Below are 19,770 nucleotides of genomic sequence, written 5' to 3' on the forward strand. Positions count from 1 at the left end.
GACAGGGGGGCTGGTCATCTCCCAATTCGAGGGGCCGGGGTCGCATTTTAAAGGCAGCAAGGCCTTTGAAGCTTCCCACCCTGGAATGTCCATCCTGCCTGGGTGAGGTGATAACACCCCACAATTGGCAACCTGGTGCCCCCGTATAAGTCTCTAATATATGAAACTTAGGTACCCAGGACATTGGGGCACCTGGGGTTCCCCATGGGCTGCAGCATGTATTGTGCCATCCAAGGGAGCCCATGCAAGATGTGTCTGCAGGCCTGCCAGTGCAGCCTGCGTGAAAAGGTGCATGCACCCTTTCACTACAGGTCACTGCACGTCACCCTTATGGTAGCCCCTCCTAGCCCAAAGGGCAGTGTGCAGGTACCTGTGTGTGAGGGCACCCCTGCATGAGCAGAGGTGCCCCATGAACTTCAGCTTCATTACACTGGACTTCGTAAGTGCGGTTAAGCCATTTTATGCGTGTACTGGACACAGTTCCATAATGGTAACTCCGAACCGGGACATGTATGGTATCAAACACGTCTGAATCATACCACAATACTGTTGCCAGTGTTGGTTGTATGATTCCATTCACTCTGGGGGCTCCTTAGATGACCCCCACATTGCTTATACAAGTCTTCTGGGGTTTTCCAGGCAGCCCGCACTGCTGCCACGCCACAGACAGTTTTCTGCCCTCTGGCTTCTTGACTAGCTCAGGCTGAGGGAGGCAGAACAAAGGATTTCCTTTGGGAGAGGAAGGTAACATCCCCTCCCTTGGAAATAGGTGTTACATGGCTTGGGAGAGGTAGCCTCCCCAAGCCACTGTTATGCTTTGAAGGGCACATTGGACAATAGAAAGAGAAGTGACTACTCCCCTGTCCATCACCACCCCTGGGGTGGTGCTCAGAGCTCCTCCAGGTGGTCGCTTGATTCTGCCATCTTGAATCCAAGGTGGGCAGAGGCCCCAGGGAGCATCTGAGTGGCCTGGTCAGGTAAGTGTTGTCATAGCCCCCTCCTGATAGGTCGTCACCCTGCTAGGTGACCAATCCCCCCCTATCTGATAGAGACTTCTGACTGCAGATTCCGTACCTTTGAATTACTTGGTGTCAACTTCAAATCCGGAATTTTTCTGCTGAGCAGTACCCTGCGTGCGCCATCGGGTGGCGTCTTTCAGATCCGCGTGCGTCGTCTGGCTCCACGTGGCGTCAGCCTCCTTGGAGTTGTCTGTGACATCACGGTTGTCTATATAGACACCACCTCGGCGCGTGTACGTTAGTTCTTTTCCTTCCGTGCCGGTTGTAGGAAAGTACCATCTTGCCTGGCATGTTACCCCCATTTTTCACTGTATATATGTTACTTTAGTTGTATGTGTCACTGGGACCCTGCCAGCCAGGGCCCCAGTGCTCATAAGTGTGCCTGAATGTGTTACCTGTGTAGTGACTAACTGTCTCGCTGAGGCTCTGCTATCCAGAACCTCAGTGGTTATGCTCTCTCATTTCTTTCAAATTGTCACTAACAGGCTAGTGACCAATTTTACCAATTTACATTGGCTTACTGGAACACCCTTGTAATTCCCTAGTATATGGTACTGAGGTACCCAGGGTATTGGGGTTCCAGGAGATCCCTATGGGCTGCAGCATTTCTTTTGCCACCCATAGGGAGCTCTGACAATTCTTACACAGGCCTGCCACTGCAGCCTGAGTGAAATAATGTCCACGTTATTTCACAGCCATTTACCACTGCACTTAAGTAACTTATAAGTCACCTATATGTCTAACCTTTACCTGGTAAAGGTTAGGTGCAAAGTTACTTAGTGTGAGGGCACCCTGGCACTAGCCAAGATGCCCCCACATTGTTCAGGGCAAATTCCCCGGACTTTGTGAGTGCGGGGACACCATTACACACGTGCACTACACATATGTCACTACCTATGTACAGCGTCACAATGGTAACTCCGAATATGGCCATGTAACATGTCTATGATCATGGAATTGCCCCCTCTATGCCATCCTGGCATAGTTGGCACAATCCCATGATCCCAGTGGCCTGTAGCACAGACCCTGGTACTGCCAAACTGCCTTTTCAGGGGTTTCACTGCAGCTGCTGCTGCTGCCAACCCCTCAGACAGGTTTCTGCCCACCTGGGGTCCAGCCAGGCCTGGCCCAGGATGGCAGAACAAAGGACTTCCTCTGAGAGAGGGTGTTACACCCTCTCCCTTTGGAAAATGGTGTGAAGGCAGGGGAGGAGTAGCCTCCCCCAGCCTCTGGAAATGCTTTCATGGGCACAGATGGTGCCCATTTCTGCATAAGCCAGTCTACACCAGTTCAGGGACCCCTTAGCCCTGCTGTGGCGCGAAACTGGACAAAGGAAAGGGGAGTGACCAATCCCCTGACCTGCACCTCCCCTGGGAGGTGTCCAGAGCTCCTCCAGTGTGCTCCAGACCTCTGCCATCTTGGAAACAGAGGTGCTGCTGGCACACTGGACTGCTCTGAGTGGCCAGTGCTACCAGGTGACGTCAGAGACTCTTTCTGATAGGCTCCTTCAGGTGTTGCTAGCCTATCCTCTCTCCTAGGTAGCCAAACCCTCTTTTCTGGCTATTTAGGGTCTCTGTCTCTGGGGATTCCTGAGATAACGAATGCAAGAGCTCATCAGAGTTCCTCTGCATCTCTCTCTTCACCTTCTGCCAAGGAATCGACTGCTGACCGTGCTGAAAGCCTGCAAAACTGCAACAAAGTAGCAAAGACGACTACTGCAACTCTGTAACGCTGATCCTGCCGCCTTCTCGACTGTTTTCCTGGTGGTGCATGCTGTGGGGGTAGTCTGCCTCCTCTCTGCACTAGAAGCTCCGAAGAAATCTCCCGTGGGTCGACGGAATCTTCCCCCTGCAACCGCAGGCACCAAAGAACTGCATCACCGGTCCCCTGGGTCTCCTCGCAGCACGACGAGCGAGGTCCCTTGAATCCAGCAACTGTGTCCAAGTGACTCCCACAGTCCAGTGACTCTTCAGTCCAAGTTTGGTGGAGGTAAGTCCTTGCCTCCCCACACCAGACTGCATTGCTGGGAACCGCGACTTTTGCAGCTACTCCGGCCTCTGTGCACTTCCGGCGGAAATCCTTTGTGCACAGCCAAGCCTGGGTCCATGGCACTCTAACCTGCATTGCACGACTTTCTAAGTTGGTCTCCGGCGATGTGGGACTCCTTTGTGCAACTTCGGGTGAGCACCGTTTCACTCTTCTTCGTAGTGCCTGTTCCGGCACTTCTGCGGGTGCTGCCTGCTTCTGAGAGGGCTCCTTGTCTTGCTCGACGCCCCCTCTGTCCCCAGACGCAATTGGCGACATCCTGGTCCCTCCTGGGCCACAGCAGCATCCAAAAACGCTAACCGCACGACTTACAGCTAGCAAGGCTTGTTGGCGGTCTTTCGGCGGGAAAACACTTCTGCACGTCTCTCCACGACGTGGGGGATCCATCCTCCAAAGGGGAAGTCTCTAGCCCTTGTCGTTCCTGCAGAATCCTCAGCTTCTACTGTCCAGTAGCAGCTTCTTTGCACCCACAGCTGGCATTTCCTGGGCATCTGCCCATCTCCGACTTGCTTGTGACTTTTGGACTTGGTCCCCTTGTTCCACAGGTACCCTCGACTGGAAATCCATTGTTGTTGCATTGCTGGTTTGTGTCTTTCCTGCAGAATTCCCCTATCACGACTTCTATGTCCTTTGGGGAACTTTAGTGCACTTTGCACTCACTTTTCAGGGTCTTGGGGTGGGCTATTTTTCTAACCCTCACTATTTTCTAATAGTCCCAGCGGCCCTCTACAAGGTCACATAGGTTTGGGGTCCATTCGTGGTTCGCATTCCACTTTTGGAGCATATGGTTTGTGTTGCCCCTATCCCTATGTGTCCCCATTGCATCCTATTGTAACTATACATTGTTTGCACTGTTTTCTAAGACTATACAGCATATTTTTGGTATTGTGTACATATATATCTTGTGTATATTTGCTATCCTCACACTGAGGGTACACTCTGAGATACTTTGGCATATTGTCATAAAAATAAAGTACCTTTATTTTTAGTATATCTGTGTATTGTGTTTTCTTATGATATTGTGCAAGTGACACTAGTGGTACTGTAGGAGCTTCACTCGTCTCCTAGTTCAGCCTAAGCTGCTCTGCTAAGCTACCATTATCTATCAGCCTATGCTGCTAGACACTCTATACACTAATAAGGGATAACTGGGCCTGGTGCAAGGTGCAAGTACCCCTTGGTACTCACTACAAGCCAGTCCAGCCTCCTACACCGGTTAAGCGCAGATCTGGATAAGAGCTACCCTTTTCTTTGACGGACGTCGAGGTTTTTTCTTGATTGTTTGAAGTATGTCTTCTAGAATGACTGGATTCAAACCATGTGGTGCATGTCATTGCACCATGTCGGTTACGGATCCGCACCAAGTGTGTCTCTGGTGCTTAGAGAAGGATCACAACTCCACTTTGTCTTCCGACTGTTGGGCCATAGCTCCAAAGGCCTTGAGAGATCCCTCAAACTTCTTGTGGGCCGACAGCCGTCTTTGGTCGGCTCGACTCCGAGAAGGTCACCGTCCCACAGTAGGAGGAGGTCGCGGCACCGCTCCCGGAGCCCCAAGTCCTCTTCCTCGCATTCGAGGTCATCCGATCACTCAGGTAGGAAGCACAACAAGAAGTCTAAGCGAACTTTGACTTCGCTATCCCGTCGGCCGACGAGGTGTCTAGGGAACGTTGACATTCCGAGCGCGGGTCCGCAGAACCGTCGCTAGGGTTGGCTCCGCGTCTTCCCCCTTTTCCAGGGACCGGAGTGATCCCCGCTCCATTTTAAGGAATTTTACGAGGCCATGCGCCTTTTTTTTGAGTGGGCTTCACCCTCAGGTGGGTCTTTGGGCCTCCTGTGGTCATCAGGGGTCCCATCGGGTTTGAAGTCGGCGGCTTCGGCCTCTGCACCGTTGGGGACCCCTGGATCTGATACCGGATCCGGACTGCCGCCGGTCCTTCGCATTCGACCTCCTGCAGTGCCGGGTCTGATATCAACACTTCCTCCACCACTGGCGCCCACCAAGGGTAACCTCATCCTCATTCCGGATGAACCAGAGCTGGAGCGATGTCGTACGACTACAACTTCGACTGCGCCAGTTCAGCCCAGATCATTTCCTGAGCCTTATTCTGAACAGCCAGGCATAGGAGAGGAGTGGGAGGGATCTGTGGACCCTTTAGAGTACGACCTGGAACATGAACAGGACTGGTACAAGGATCTAGGGGAGGCCCGTGGACTGGACACAACTCCAGATACTGGTATGCTCTCTCCTCCTAATGTGGCTACTGAGGAGGGAGCTTCTTATGCTATGGTGGTGCGTAAGGCAGCTGAGGTCTTGGACCTAGACTTGCCCACGGTGCTAGTCAGGACGAATCTCCTGACAGAGGTGCTTCAGCCAGGGGTGACTACATCAGAGCCGATGTTGCCCTTCAATGAGGCCCTAACAGACGTCCTTCTGGGAACATGGTCCAATCCCAGCAAAGGGGCTTCTGTGAATAGGACAGTCTGCCGCCTCCAATGACCCGCTCCGAGTGACCCTAGTTTCCTTACTCAACACCAACCCCGGAGAGCTTGGTGGTCCAAGCCTCTACTTCCCGTGGTGCCTTCCCTTCCGCTACCCCGGGTAGGGAATCCAAGAGGCTGCATAAGCTTGGAAATAAAATGTTTTCTTCCTCCAGCCTGGCATTGAGGTCAGTAAAAACCTCTTGCCTATTGGGCCATTTTCCCCATACTTTTAGGATACGGTGGCACAGGTGCTGCCCCAGATCCCGGAGGGCGTACGGGACACTCTCACCCAGGCGGTCAAAGATGGAAGGATGCAGCCAAGTTTACTATCAGGTGTGGATTGGACACGACCGTCTCGCTGGGTAAAGCGATTGCATCAACAGTGGCCCTACGTCGTCACGCCTGGCTACGTTCAGCTGTCTTTTCAGGGGATGTCAAGTCGAGTTTGATGGACATGCCCTTTGATGGCTCGCTCCTTTTTGGTGAGAAGGCAGACTCCGCGCTAGAGAGGTTTAAGGATTCTCGAGCTACGGCCAGATCATTGGGCCTCTCAATTCCAGCACCACAGCAGTCTGTGTTCCGCCCCTTTCTAGGCTTCGGAAGGGGAGCAGTACCACGCCAGCCACAACTTAGCCACTGTCCTCAGGCTTCACGCCATCCCAGGAGTGGAAGTGGTCGTGGTACCATCAGACCCTGAGGGTCTGGCCAGCGGTCGGCCAACACACAGCCCCCCTCCACTGTGCCCAAGCCCTCCTAGTATGGTTCTGCAGGACCATGTCCGTCCAGTTGGAGGGAGAATTCAATTTCATCTCCCTCACTGGCTTTCCATCCCAACGGACAAATGGGTCTTGCAGATCATACGGAAAGGCTATTCCCTCCCCTTCCAGTCTTTTCCTCCCTCTATCCCTCTGTCAAAAGAACAACTGATGGAGGACCATTTGCTTTTGCTCCGTGAGGAAGTTACAGCTCTTTTGGGCAAGGGAGCCATAGAAAGTGTCCCGATGTAGGCAGTGGTTGTTATTCCTGCTACTTTCTGATTCCCAAAAAGAGCAAGGACTATCGCCCTATCCTGGATTTAAGGGACGTCCATCTCTTCCTCAAGAAGGAGAAATTCAAGATGCTCACTCTTGCTCAGGTTTTGTCTGCCCTAGAACAAGGAGACTGGATGGTAGAGTTAGACTTGTAGGATGCGTATTTTCATATCCCCATCCTGCCCACCCACAGGCGTTACCTGCGGTTCAAGGTGGGCCACGAGCACTTTGAGTTTACCATGCTCCCTTTTGGTCTCACCAGTGCCCCTTGGGTGTTCACAAAGGTGATTGCGGTGGTAGCGTATGTCAGGGATTTCAGTCTTCCCCCTATCTCGACGATTGGCTGTTGAAGGCTCTGACGCCCCAGGCTCTCCTCATCCATCTCCAGACAGCGGCGGACCTCCTGCATTTGCTGGGGTTCACTATCAATGTGCCGAAGTCACACCTGACTCCCTCTCAGAAGCTCAATTTTATCAGAGCTGTTCTGGACACAGTGCAGTTTTGGACCTATCCTCCTGAGCAGCGAGTCCAGGATATTCAGGTTATGATAACGATGTTTCGGCCTCTGTCCTGGATTTCGGTGAGACAGACTCTGAGGCTGTTGGGACTCATGGCTTCCTGCATCCTGTTAGTCAGATATATGAGGGCTCTGCAGTGGGACCTGAAGTTCCAATGGGAACAGCATCAGGGAAATATTACCGATGTGGGTCAGATCTCGGAGGGGACTGCAAAGGATCTGCAGTAGCGATTAGTGAACTGCGATTGGGTCAAAGGCAGACTCCTCTCCCTTCCCCAACCAGATCTCACAGTAGTGACAGATGCGTCACTTCTGGGATGGGGCGGCCATCTGGGAGAGGTAGAGGTAGAGATAGGGGTCTCCGGCTGAATCCGGGCTCCATATCAACTTATGAGCTTTGGCGATCCGACTAGCATTAAAAGCATTTCTTCCTGTTGTGAAAGGGAAGGTGGTACAACACCACCACAATGTGGTACTGCAACAAGCAGGGCGGTGTGGGGTTGTGGACCCTTTGTCAAGAGGCTCTGCTTCTTTGGGTATGGCTGGAACAGCAGGGCATAACCCTGGTGGTTCAACACCTTGCAGGTCCTTCGAACGCCAGGGCGGACAACCTCAGCCTTCGATGCTTAGCGGATCATGAATGCTATCTCCATCGGGAGGTGGCGCAAGGTCTCTTTCAGCAGTGGGGAGAGCCTTGGTTAGATCGGTTTGCCTCTGAAGAGAACGCGCAATGTCAGCAGTTTTGCGCATTGGAGTTTACAAGGGGGCTACCGCTAGGTGGTGCTTTTTCGCCGCAAGTGAAGTTCAGGCCTCCTGTAAGCCTTTCCCGCCCATACCACTTCTGCCCAGAGTTCTCAAGAAAATCAAGAACGACCGGGCCCAAGTAATCCTAGTGGCTCTGGATTGGGCACGGAGAGTCTGGTATCCAGAGCTTCTCAAAATGAGCATCAGTCCTCCAATCAGGTTGCATCTTTGGGAGGATCTTCTGTCACAGCAGCATGGGAAGGTTCTTCACCCGAACCGGTCTACCTTACGGCTTCATGCGTGGAGGATGAGCGGCAACAGTTGCTGGTTTATGACCTCCCTCCTGAGGTCTGTAATGTCATTCTTGCAGCCAGCCGTCCTTCTACTAAGTCGATTTACGCCTGCTGGTGGAAACATTTTGTTTCATATTGTACAGAGAGGTCTATTGATCCTCTTTCTTCTTCTCCATCTAATATCCTCTTGTTTATTCTATCTCTCGCCCAACAGGGTTCCTCCTTATGGACTCTTAAGGGCTATCTTGCTGCCTTATCGGCTTTTCTACGCTTGCCCAACCAACCATCTTTGTTCAAGTCTCCCATCGTACAAAGATTTTTGAAAGGGCTTGTGCATCGGTTTCTGCCTGTGCCTTTTGTCATGCCCCAGTGGGATCTTAATCTTGTTCTCACTTTCATAATGTGTGCTCCTTTTGATCCCTTACATAACTGTCCTCTCCGGCTGCTCACTATCACAACTGCCTTTTTGGTGGCAATTACATCTGCCAGGAGAGTGAGTGAGCTGCAGGCTTTATCATCGAAACCGCTGTATCTCATGATATATCCCAATATAGTGGTCCTCAGAACTCGTGCCTCTTTCCTCCCCAAGGGGATGACCCCTTTCCATGTGGGTCAAAATATCACCTTGCCCACGTTCTTTGCGCCACCGCATCCCCCTAAGGAAGAGGAGCGTCTCCATTGGCTGGACCCAAAAAGAGCGTTATTGTTCTACCTTGACCGAACAAAAGAGTTCCAGGTGGACGACCAACTCTCTGTGGGACTAGTTGGTGCAAAGAAGGATCGGGCAGTGCAGAAACGGTCCATTTCGCGCTGGGTTGTTCTCTGCATAAAGATGTGCTACGCTTTGGCCAAGAAGAACTCTCCGGAGGGTCTGAGGGCTCACTCTACCAGAGGAAAAGCTGCTACCACTGCGTTAGCTCGTGGCGTGCCTGTACTTGACATCTGCCAAGCGGCAAAGTGGGCTTCATTGCACACGTATGCGAGACACTACTGCCTGGATAGCCAAGTGAGGAGAGAGGGACATTTTGCCCGCTCTGTCCTGCAGGACTTCCTAGTATGAAATATATCCTCCAGACCCACCTACAGGAGTTATAGCCTGGGTATCTGCAGCTGCAGCCAGAAGTCTCCATCATATGAACAAGTTACTTACCTTTGGTAACGAATTATCTGGTAGAGACTCTATCTAGCTGCAGATTCCTTACACCAACCCAAGCCTCCCTGCTCTGCAGATATATATATATATTTTGGTATTTTTGCCTTTCTTAAGGGCATGTCTTTTTCTTCAAACAATCAAGTGAAAAAACTAAATGCTGTTGGTTCTTCCATGACTCTGCGCCTCTGGCGTGGAAAGTTGTGGGAAAAGAACTGACGTACATGCGCCGAGGTGGCATCTATATAGACAACTGTGATGTCACATGCAGCTCCAACGACGTTGACGACGCCACACGGAGACGGACGACACCACCCGACGGCGCACGCAGGGTACTGCTCAGCAGAACAATTCCGGATTCGAAGCACACACCAGGGAATTCTAAGGTAAGGAATCTGCAGCTATATAGAGTCTCTGCCAGATAATTCGTTACCAAAGGTAAGTTACTTTTTCTTCAGGACTATTTAGGGTCACCCTCTTGGGTTGGTCTTCAGATTGGATGTGCAAGATTCCAGCAGCACTCTTCTGTATCGTTTACTTCATCTTGTGGCCTCTGGGACTGCAACTGTATTTTCCAGGAACAGACAATCTGCAACTCCAGCGACAACTCCGCTCTGCAACATTGTTTCTCCGGCTGGCTGTGCATTCTCTGAGGGTGACGAGTCTTCAGCGTACAAAAGAAGTAAGAAGGAATCTCCCTTGGAGTGAAGGCGTCACTCCCCTGCATCCGCAAGCACCAACTGCATTGATGATCGGGTGTGTGGATCGTCTCGCCTACAGAGCTGCATGGATCCTGCATCACAGGTGGTGGCCTGGAGTAGTCCCCTTGGTTCTCTCCATCAGCTGTCCAACTTGGTAGACGGTAAGCCCTTGTCTTTCCTCACAGGGCAGTACCCCTGTGCACCACAACTCTTGCAGCTACCAAGGCTGTTTGTTCCTCCTTCAAGAGATCTTCAGGCTTCGTGTAGCCCCGGCCCGCATCACGACCACCGACGTGGGACATCCCTTGCATCACTTCTGCAACTCCACTCCTGCTCCTGTGCTGCACTGCTGACTTTCTTCATCGACTGTTGACATGGTCCTGTAACCACAGAAGGGTGGATAGTGGCTCCTGCCACAACCGGACACTCCAACGCAAACTAGACTTGGTCCCCTTCCTTTGCAGTTCCTCTTCTGTCAGGGTCCACCCTTGGTTTCTTCCAGTCTTGTCTGGGTCTTGCACAAACCCTCTTCTTGGTTTTGGGGAAAACCAGGTACTTTACCTCAAGCTAGCCTGGCTGATGAAGGGTGATACCCTGAAACCGGTCCTAGGATACTTGTTTCCGGTCCAGGGAGGACCCGACTTGGCAGTTCGGGCTGGACTGTTCACATGGGGAACAGGGTCAAGACTGATTTGCATATGGTTGGATCCAAACTTGGATGGTGTGGTGAGCAAAAACACAGATCTTTGTGACTGGGAGTGAATATTTGCATTGTTCAGCATTCTGTCCATCAGCTGTTGTTTTTGCTTTTGTCACCCTGCGTGGGAAGGGTACACCCAGACGTGGGTCCTGTGCTCACTGAGCCACTGGATTCAAGCTAGCCTGGCTGATGAAGTGTGATACCCTGAAACCGGTCCAAGGATCCTTGTTTCCAGTCCGGGGAGGACCTGGCTTAATAGTTAGGGCTGGACTGTTCCCATGGGGAACAGGGTCAAGACTGATTTGCATATGGCTGAATCCAAACTGGGGTGGCGTGGTGAGCAAGAAACAATGGGTTAAACCCAGATCTTTGTGACTTGGGGTGAATGTTTGCATTGTTCAGCATTCCGTCCATCATCTGTTATTTTTGCACTTACCTCTTCTCTCCTGGTCGCTAGGGCGCACCCTGGTACTTACCTTGTGCGATTCCTAGTTCCTCCAGCTCCCCTCTACTGATTGTACTACCTTGGGTGGGCAATTACCTTTCACAGTCCACCTTTGTAGTATATGGTTTGGCCCACCCATAGGGCCCTCACTATTGCTTTTACCAATGGCTATTGCTTTCTATGCTATTTCCTGATTTGCTAATGTTTATATAATAGTGTCTTTACTTAGCTCCAATTGGGGTATTGCTTATACAGTATTTTAGTATTTGTGTTATCATAATAAAGTACCTTTATTTTTGTAACTGCATGATAAGTCTTGGCTGCTCATCCTCAGCTACCTCTAGAGAGCCCTGGTTTTCTAGACACTGCCTACACTTCACTAATTGGGAATACGTGGACCTGGTATAAGCTGATAACACCATAGGTGCTCACCACACACCAGGCCAGCTTCCTACATGTGCCATGTTGTGTTTTACATTTTGGGAGCACCTTGTCATGCATTCTGCAGTGGCAGTCTGTATAAGGTTGGTGCTCAGTCCCTCAGAGTGACATAAGGTGTTCTGCAGCTCTGAGGGGCCTTCTTCAGTATCCATGGCCTAAGGACCAGGGGTACCATTTACTAGGGACTTAAGTGGGGGGCTGAAGGGCCTGGTCTCTTGGGTATCAAGTGATTGGGTGTCTTGTTTCAGGGAAGGAACACTGGGCCTGGGGACCTGGTTAGCAGGAACCCAGTGCACTTCAGTCGACGTTGCATCCAAAAAAAACAGGCAAAAAGGGGTGGTGCTGCAACGTAAACCCAGGTCCCTACAGGGTTATACTGTGCACGCACTGGCCAAGAAGAACCCCCGAAGGGTTTACAGGTGCATTCTACCCAGGCTAAAGCTGCAATACTGTGTTAGCATACAGAGTTCCAGTCCTTGACATCTGTCAGGCGGTAACATTGGCATCTCAGCATACATTTAACAAATACTACTGCCATCAGGTCCACATAGACGGGCACTTTGCCTGTTCGGTTCTGCAGGACTTTCTAGCATGATCTTGGTTCTCAGACTCACCTGCTGGCACAGTTTTGCTTGGGTATCTATTCAAAGGTAAGGAATCTGCCGCTGGAAGTCCTTCTCTAGGAGAGGCAATATCTAGTTGCAGTTTCCTTACCAACTCACCCATCATCCTTGCTCTGCAAACTGATTTCTAGGGGTAGGGACTCCCCTTTCAGGGCCTTAGTTTTGACACCGGTTGTCAGTTTCTTTATAGCCCTCTGCTTCTGGCATGGAAAGTCATGAAAAGAAACTAATGTCAGTGCGCTGGGGTGGCACCTATGTAGGATCTGCAATGTCATATCTGGCAACGACAGACACGGAGCCTATCGGCTCTAACTGACGGCACACTGGGGTACTGATTAAAAAAACTTTCTGGATCCAGTCAGATCCCTGGGAATTCAAAGGTAAGGAGTCAGCAACTAGATATTGTTTCTACCAGATAAGGAGTGACTGAAGGTACGTAGGTTGTTCATCTTAGCACTTTATGTATGATTTGGTCAACTGGGAGAGTCTTTTCTGCATTCTAGAAGAATTTGGTTTCCCTATACATTTTGTCAGCGAGATGTCTAAAATTAAACTTTATGCAGACAATGTAGCACTTTGTCTAAAAACCCAGTTTGGAAATTCAGGAATGGGTTTGCAATATGTTTCAGCTATTACTGTTGCTGGGAGGATATAAGATCAGCAGATTAAAAATATAATTTATTTAATGTAATTACACAATATACACTGTATCTTCAGAACTCTGGCCCCTTGTGAATCAGACACCCAAGAGATACCTGAATATATATATATATATATATATATATATATATATATATATATATATATATATATATACACAACAGAAGTCATAGATCTTTTTGTGCTAAACTATGTACCATTAATTAGGAAAGTTAAATCTTTTTCACATACCTAAATCTATAATGGACAGAATTATTCTGATTTGTATGTCAGTCTACTGTTGTGTAATTTTTTATTTAATGCTCTGCCCTGTGTCCTGCAAATAATTTTTTTAAAGAAGTCAAAGGACTGTTTTTGCTTTCATTTGGGACAGCAAAGTTCGTAGAGTGGCATGTTTTCTTTATAGTTCGACAAAGAATGGGGGCTTGGCGTTACCAAATCTGAGAGAATATTATTTTGCAGGTTTTGCACACTTTTTTGTTGGTTTTCTAATACTCAAGGTTAGAATGGACAATCGTTAACCTCTTTTTTCAGAACTAATCCTGAAGGAATATGAAAAAACATTATTTATGCTTGATCAAGTCACATAAAAAAGGTCCAATATAAGCTTTTGTAGTGGTCATTAAAAAAAAAAAAAATTGCTTTTGAGATACTTTGATATACCAGTCATTAATGTATCAACCAGATTAGTTGCTATTACAACAGGACATCAACCTCTTTTTCATAAAATAAACCGTTCACAGATAAAGAATCATCAGATATAGAACCATCAGCAGTTTCTCAAACTACAATACATGGAAAAAGTGAGCCGATGTAGAACCAGGTATTCGGCATTCAAAAGCAACCATTCAATGGTCCTTTATCCAAATCACATATTTTTTAAAGAGAATAGACCCTAAAAGTATAAGGAATAAGCCAGATGTGGTGGAAGATCTAATAGAAGCAAGTTTGTGCAGATGCATAAAGTGTTGGAAAGCTGGACTCTCAAAATACAACCAGGTCAATGTTTTTACTAGGGTTAAACGGAAATGGCACTCGGGGAAGAATTGCTTATTATGACAGCATCCTGTAATGAGATAAATCTACATCGTTTTTCTGAACTGTGAAGGGGCTAAATATTCACTGTAAAAAATTCTAGACCAAATGGCTACTAAATAGGACACCAGCATTTCTGAATAAAATCAATCCTCTAATGTAGTTACAATGTTTTAGGTGTTCCACGGAAGCTGAGGGCAGTTGGAATCGCGTTATCTGGAAATGCCCAAATATGATGGATTACTAGGCTTTTATACAAAATTATTGTCGGTATACAATTAACATCAATTTTCCGAATGACCCGCAGCTGATGCTCTTGGGGTATCGATCGGATGTTCATTTTAATACAGAACACAAGCCAAAACTTTTCTTAGTCACGCTTATTGCAAGTTCTATAATCCTGCAATATTGGAAAACAAGATTAACACTTAAGTTTGAACAATGGTGATCCAAAATGCTAAAAATAATGAGATTAGGAGAGGTGCTCCACACTAAGATCAGGCTCATACAGTACGTTTTTAAGGCTATGGGAAGGTTTTATATAGATAATCAAATAAAGGCACTTCAGAGACAAGAGTACTAAGCTAAAAAGTTACATTTGTATATGAATGTGAAAAAGTTTGACTGTGTACAAAACTGCTGGTATAATATAAGATGGACTGATGTGGAGTTTTAACTGGTTTGTGAATTTTTGCACAAGTGAACAACAAGCCATATGTAATTCCATATCAGTATGCTGAAAAGTCAAGTCTGTGAAAATTGAAAACTGTTTATTTTGCACAGAATTATTGCTTATTCAGATATGATGATGGATCATTGTGGTGCCATAAATTGGCTTGTGAAATTTCAAAAACTTGGTGCTGTAAAGCATTGTTGCTATTGTGAAACACAATGAATTGATGGATCCCTGCAAGCCCTTCGAATAAAAAAAAATAAGCACAAATCAAAGAGAATCTCTGAGGCAAAAGTTGAAAGCAAGTATATGCCTAATGAAGAAATCATTTACACACAAACATTTGTTATTGCTGTGTATCGTTTCATTTTAATTTATATGTCCAAACAAGCCTGTCCACTAGATTAATCATTAAATATTCATGAATTGGTTGATGAATATTGTTATTATCAAAGGTGACTGTTATTGTGATTACATTTGTGTTCTCAGCTTATGCAGGCATTATCTGGACGGTTCAATTCTCATGTTCATGTAGAGTATGAATGGAGACTACATCATAATCAAGATCTGGATGAAAGTGATGATGATACAGCAGACGAAAAGCTCCAGGTTTGTGTCTTTAATGATCAGACTTACAGTGGTTTGTCTTTTTTTTTTCTTTTGTACAAGAGCTTTGTTATTTCCAGTGTTGTTTCATGTTTATAATTCAGTTTTCCAAGATGTTATAACATCAGATAAAGCTTACTTTTTCAAATTGTGCAGTCTAGTTTGTGCATGGTGTACATTAAGATAAATTGGTCCTCTGTCTGCACCCTTCTTTTAAGTTCTCCTTTTCTTCTTTCTCTGGCCTGGCAAGATTTTGCTACGGGCACAGTAAAAAGATATCTGTCCACCATTTCCACTTCCTTATGGTTGCCAGATCAACCTTCCCTGTTTGTCACCCATTGTGACTAGATTCATTGAAGTTTTGCAACATGTTTACTTCCATGTCCTTCATTATGCCCTAAATCTAGTTCTCACCTTTCTCATGTGTTCATCTTTTGGCTGGATGCACAGCTGCCCTCTACAGCTTCTAACAATCAAAACTCTCTTCTTTGTGGTGAAAAGATCTCCAGGAGGATTAGGAAATTGCAGGTGCTCTCTGTTAACCACTGTACGCTTTCTTTTTCCCAGCAAGCTGTTTCGTAGAATCCCTGTTTCCTTTTTGGAGGTGGACACGTCGGCCAAAGCATCACCTTGCCTATCATTTTTGCCCCACCTCATCCTTCTAAAGAAGGAGACACTCCACCTTTTGCATCCAAAAAGAGCATTATCATTTTACATTTAAGATCATTGTGACCCTTTCCAATGATCTTACTGTGGTGGCTTAGAAGTTCAGTCAATGTATGACTAGTATCAGTAGGTGAATAAAGAACGGCACCCTAAAAATTAACGCGGACAAAACTGAGGTTCTGATACTTGACACACAGGATTCCATTTGGTCCAACGTCTGGTGGCCTAAGGACTGTAGGTCCCTTCCTACTCTAATCAAGTCAGCCAAAAGCCTGAGTGTCAATTTTGATAGCACCTTGAGTTTTGACACACAAGTCTGCTGTACCACCAGTTCCTGCTTTTTCATTATTAGGATCTTGAGGAAGATTTTCCTACATTACCCTGGAACTTCACCATTCTGTTATCGCCCTGGTCACTTCGCGATTGGATTATTGTAATTCTTTTTATCTTGATATTAAGAACTCATGCCTACGCAAGCTCCAAATCACCCAGAACGCGGCTGTCTGTTCGGTCCTTAACATACCTAGACATATGTCCGTCAGGGATGGGATCCGTCTCACCATCAAAAAAAGGATCACTTCTAAATTTCTCTGTATGGTGTTTTTAGCCCTGAATCAGAAAGGGTCCGGTCATCTCAACTCACTTTTTAGCTAGTATATTCCTAGCAGGCCTCTCAGATCATCCTTCCACAAAAAAAAAAAAAAATCCCAGATTTTGGAAGGCTAGATGGGGTGGTTTCTCAGTCTCAGTGGCTGCTGAAAAACTTGGGAAAACCCTTCCCACCCAACCCGCTGGTCTTGACTCCTTTTCTGTTTTAAAAAAACATTTAAAGACGTGACTCTGCTATAAATGGCTACATAATGCCTTTCTAAGCGCTTTGACATCTTTGGGTTTAGTGCGCTCGGCAAATTCTTATAACATAACATATTGATCGTACCAAAGAATTTTGGGTGGACAATCACCTCCTTGTTGTATATACAGGGGCAGACAAAGGGACTGCAATTCAAAAGAGAACATTCTCTCAATGGGCACTCCTTTGCACGCAATGACCAAGAAACAACCCCCTGATGAGTAAAAACTCACTCCACCAGAGCTACTGCTGTGACCACTGCAATAGCTAGAGGAGTCCCAGCCCTAGACATCTGTCACGCACCTACGTGGGCATCACTGCACATCTTTGCTAAACACTACTGCCTCGACAGTTGGGTCCTAGATGGGCACTTTGCCACTTCAGTCCTTCAGGACTTCTTGGTATAAGACAGTCTGCATACCCACCTCTGGGAAGAGATTGCTTTGGTATTTATTCTAAGTGAAGGAATCTGCAGCTAAAAGTCTCTGTCAGATTAAAAAGTTACTTACCTTTAGTAACGCCTTATCTGGTAGAGACTTTCTAGCTTCAGATTTCTTACCCCCATCCTCCCTGCTCTGTTTGTTCTGCATTCTCTTTTCTCTCGATCAGACATGCTTTCAGACCTCACAGGCAAACAAATAATTTTTCTTCAGCTTAACTCAGTGCTTCTAGTGCGGAAAGACAGTCAAGAACTGAGGTCAGCATGCTGGACTGACACCAGTATAGGCACCGTGTACCTCCTTTCCAGCGCAGACGATGCCAGTGCCGAATGCCTGCACTTACCAGCGGATTTGGGGGATTGCTCAAAATAACTGCGGATCGAGTCTCACATCTGGGAATATTCTAAGGTAAGGAATCTGCAAATAGATAGAGTCTCTATCAGATAAGGCGTTACTGAAGGTAAGTAACTTGTTTGATTTGTATTAAGCAAACTATGGGGGTTATTACAACTTTGGAGGAGGTGTTAATCCGTCCCAAAAGTGACGGTAAAGTGACGGATATACCACCAGCCGTATTACGAGTCCATTATGTCCTATGGAACTCGTAATACGGCTGGTGGTATATCCGTCACATTTGGGACAGATTAACACCTCCTCCAAAGTTGTAATAACCCCCTATATTCTTGATAAGACCACTGGAACAAAATGGTCATCGTACATTTTATTGAATCTTTGGCAAGGCCCATATAATATTAAGACTTTACAGTCTGTACATGTTAAATCCAACTCAAAGGAATACATTGCAAGCACTTTTATAGAACACTGTAGTGGTATCCACATGACAATATTCTTATTTTCTGAATTCCTGAAAGGTTTTCAAGTGTCTTTTTGACATATTTACCCACATGCAGTCCTTTTTCTTTTAATCTGTTTATCATAATATGGATTCAACACACCTTCTGAGTGTATTGACTATATTCCATAACCCTCATTTAGAGTTTTGTGGGTGGCCTTCCATCCGTTAGGGGAGGCAGAGATAAAAACTTTTGCTGACCTGTCCTATGTTGCCTTCTCAGAAGGCACTGAAAGTTTGCTGACCGACTGCTTTGTATTATGTGATTGCTGTAGTAAGTTGGCTCTGTATATACTATCTCAAATTAAGAGATAGTGTGCACAGAGTCCAAGGGTTCCCCTTAGAGGTAAGATAGTGGCAAAACAAGATAATTCTAATGCTCTATTTTGTGGTAGTGTGTTCGAGCAGTAGGCTTACCAGAGGGTACTGTTAAGCATTTGTTGTACACACACAGGCAATAAATGAGGAACACACACTCAAAGACTTAACTCCAGGCCAATAGTTTTTCTATTGAAAAATATATTTTCTTAATTTATTTTTAGAACCACAAGTTCAAGATTTGAAGTAAATACGTAAAATGCAAGGTACTCCACACAGGTAAGTTAGGAACTTTGAACTAGATCAATAACATATACCATTTTTGTTAAAATGGCAATCAGCTATTTTAAAAGTAGACAGTACAAAAATCAACAGTTCCTGTGGGAGGTAAGTATTGGTTAGCTTGTGAGGTAAGTAAGACACTTACAAGTCTCAGTTCCTAGACATAGGCAGCCCACCGTTGGGGTTTCAAGGCAACCCCAAAGTTACCACACCAGCAGCTCAGGACCAGTCAGGTGCAGAGGTCGAAGAGGTGCCCAAAACACATAGGCGCCTATAGAGAACAGGGGGTGCTCCAGTTCCAGTCTGCCAGCAGATAAGTACCCGCGTCCTCGGGGGGCAGACAAGGGGGATTTTGTAGAGCCCTGGGGGGCACACAAAACCACACCCTCATTGGCACAGGGGCGGCCGGGTGCACTGTGCAAAGCAGGCGTCGGGTTTTGTATTAGATTCAGTGCAGGGCACAGGGGGGCTTCTTGGGCCAGCCACCTCCTGGGCTAGGCAGAGGGTCACCTGGGGGTCACTCTTGCACTGAGGTTCGGTTCCTTCTGGTCCTGGGGGCTGCAGTGCTAGGTCCAGGCGTCGGATCCCTTGTTACAGGCAGTCGCGTTCAGGGGCAGCCTCTGGATTCTCTCTGCAGGTGTCGCTGTGGAGGTCCAGGGGGGTTGTCTCAGGTTACTCACGGGGTCGCAGTCGCCTGGGAGCCCTCCCTGTGGTGTTGGTTCTCTGGATCCCGAGCCAGGGGTGTCGGGTGCAGAGGATGAAGTCTCACGCTTCTGGCGGGAAGAGTGAAGTCTTTGAAAGTTGAGAAAAGTTGCAATATTGTTGCTGTTTCTTGAGCAGAGCCACTGCTCACAGGAGTTTCTTGGCCCTTAGGCTCAGGGCAGTCCTCTGAGGCTTCAGAGGTCGCTGGTCCCTGTTGGATGTGTCGCTGTTGCAGTTTGTCGAGTCAGGAGACAGGCCAGTAGGACTGGGGCCAAAGCAGTTGTCGTCTTCCGTCGTCTCTGCAGGCTTGCAGGTCAGCAGTCCTTCTTCTTAGTTCGGGTTGCAGGAATCTGATTCCCTGGGTTCTTGGGTGCCCCTAAATACTAAATTTAGGGGTGTGTTTAGGTCTGGGAGGTCAGTAGCCAATGGCTATTGTCCTGGAGGGTGGCTACACCCTCTTTGTGCCTCCTCCCTGAGGGCAGGGGGGGGCACAT

The 19,770-nt window shown here is 47.5% G+C and overlaps 1 protein-coding gene across 6 annotated transcripts in view; it reads left to right on the forward strand.

The window, feature by feature from the left end:
* Positions 1-19,770, forward strand: part of ASAP2 (ArfGAP with SH3 domain, ankyrin repeat and PH domain 2) — a 916,066-nt gene that overhangs the window by 686,616 nt on the left and 209,680 nt on the right. For all 6 annotated transcript variants that reach the window (XM_069235900.1, XM_069235899.1, XM_069235896.1 and 3 more), the window contains exon 21: positions 15,049-15,168. In XM_069235900.1, the coding sequence (XP_069092001.1) occupies positions 15,049-15,168 (120 nt within the window). The remainder of the gene's footprint in view (positions 1-15,048; positions 15,169-19,770) is intronic.

Source organism: Pleurodeles waltl, chromosome 5 (genome assembly GCF_031143425.1).
Source record: "Pleurodeles waltl isolate 20211129_DDA chromosome 5, aPleWal1.hap1.20221129, whole genome shotgun sequence".
Lineage (NCBI taxonomy): Eukaryota > Metazoa > Chordata > Amphibia > Caudata > Salamandridae > Pleurodeles > Pleurodeles waltl.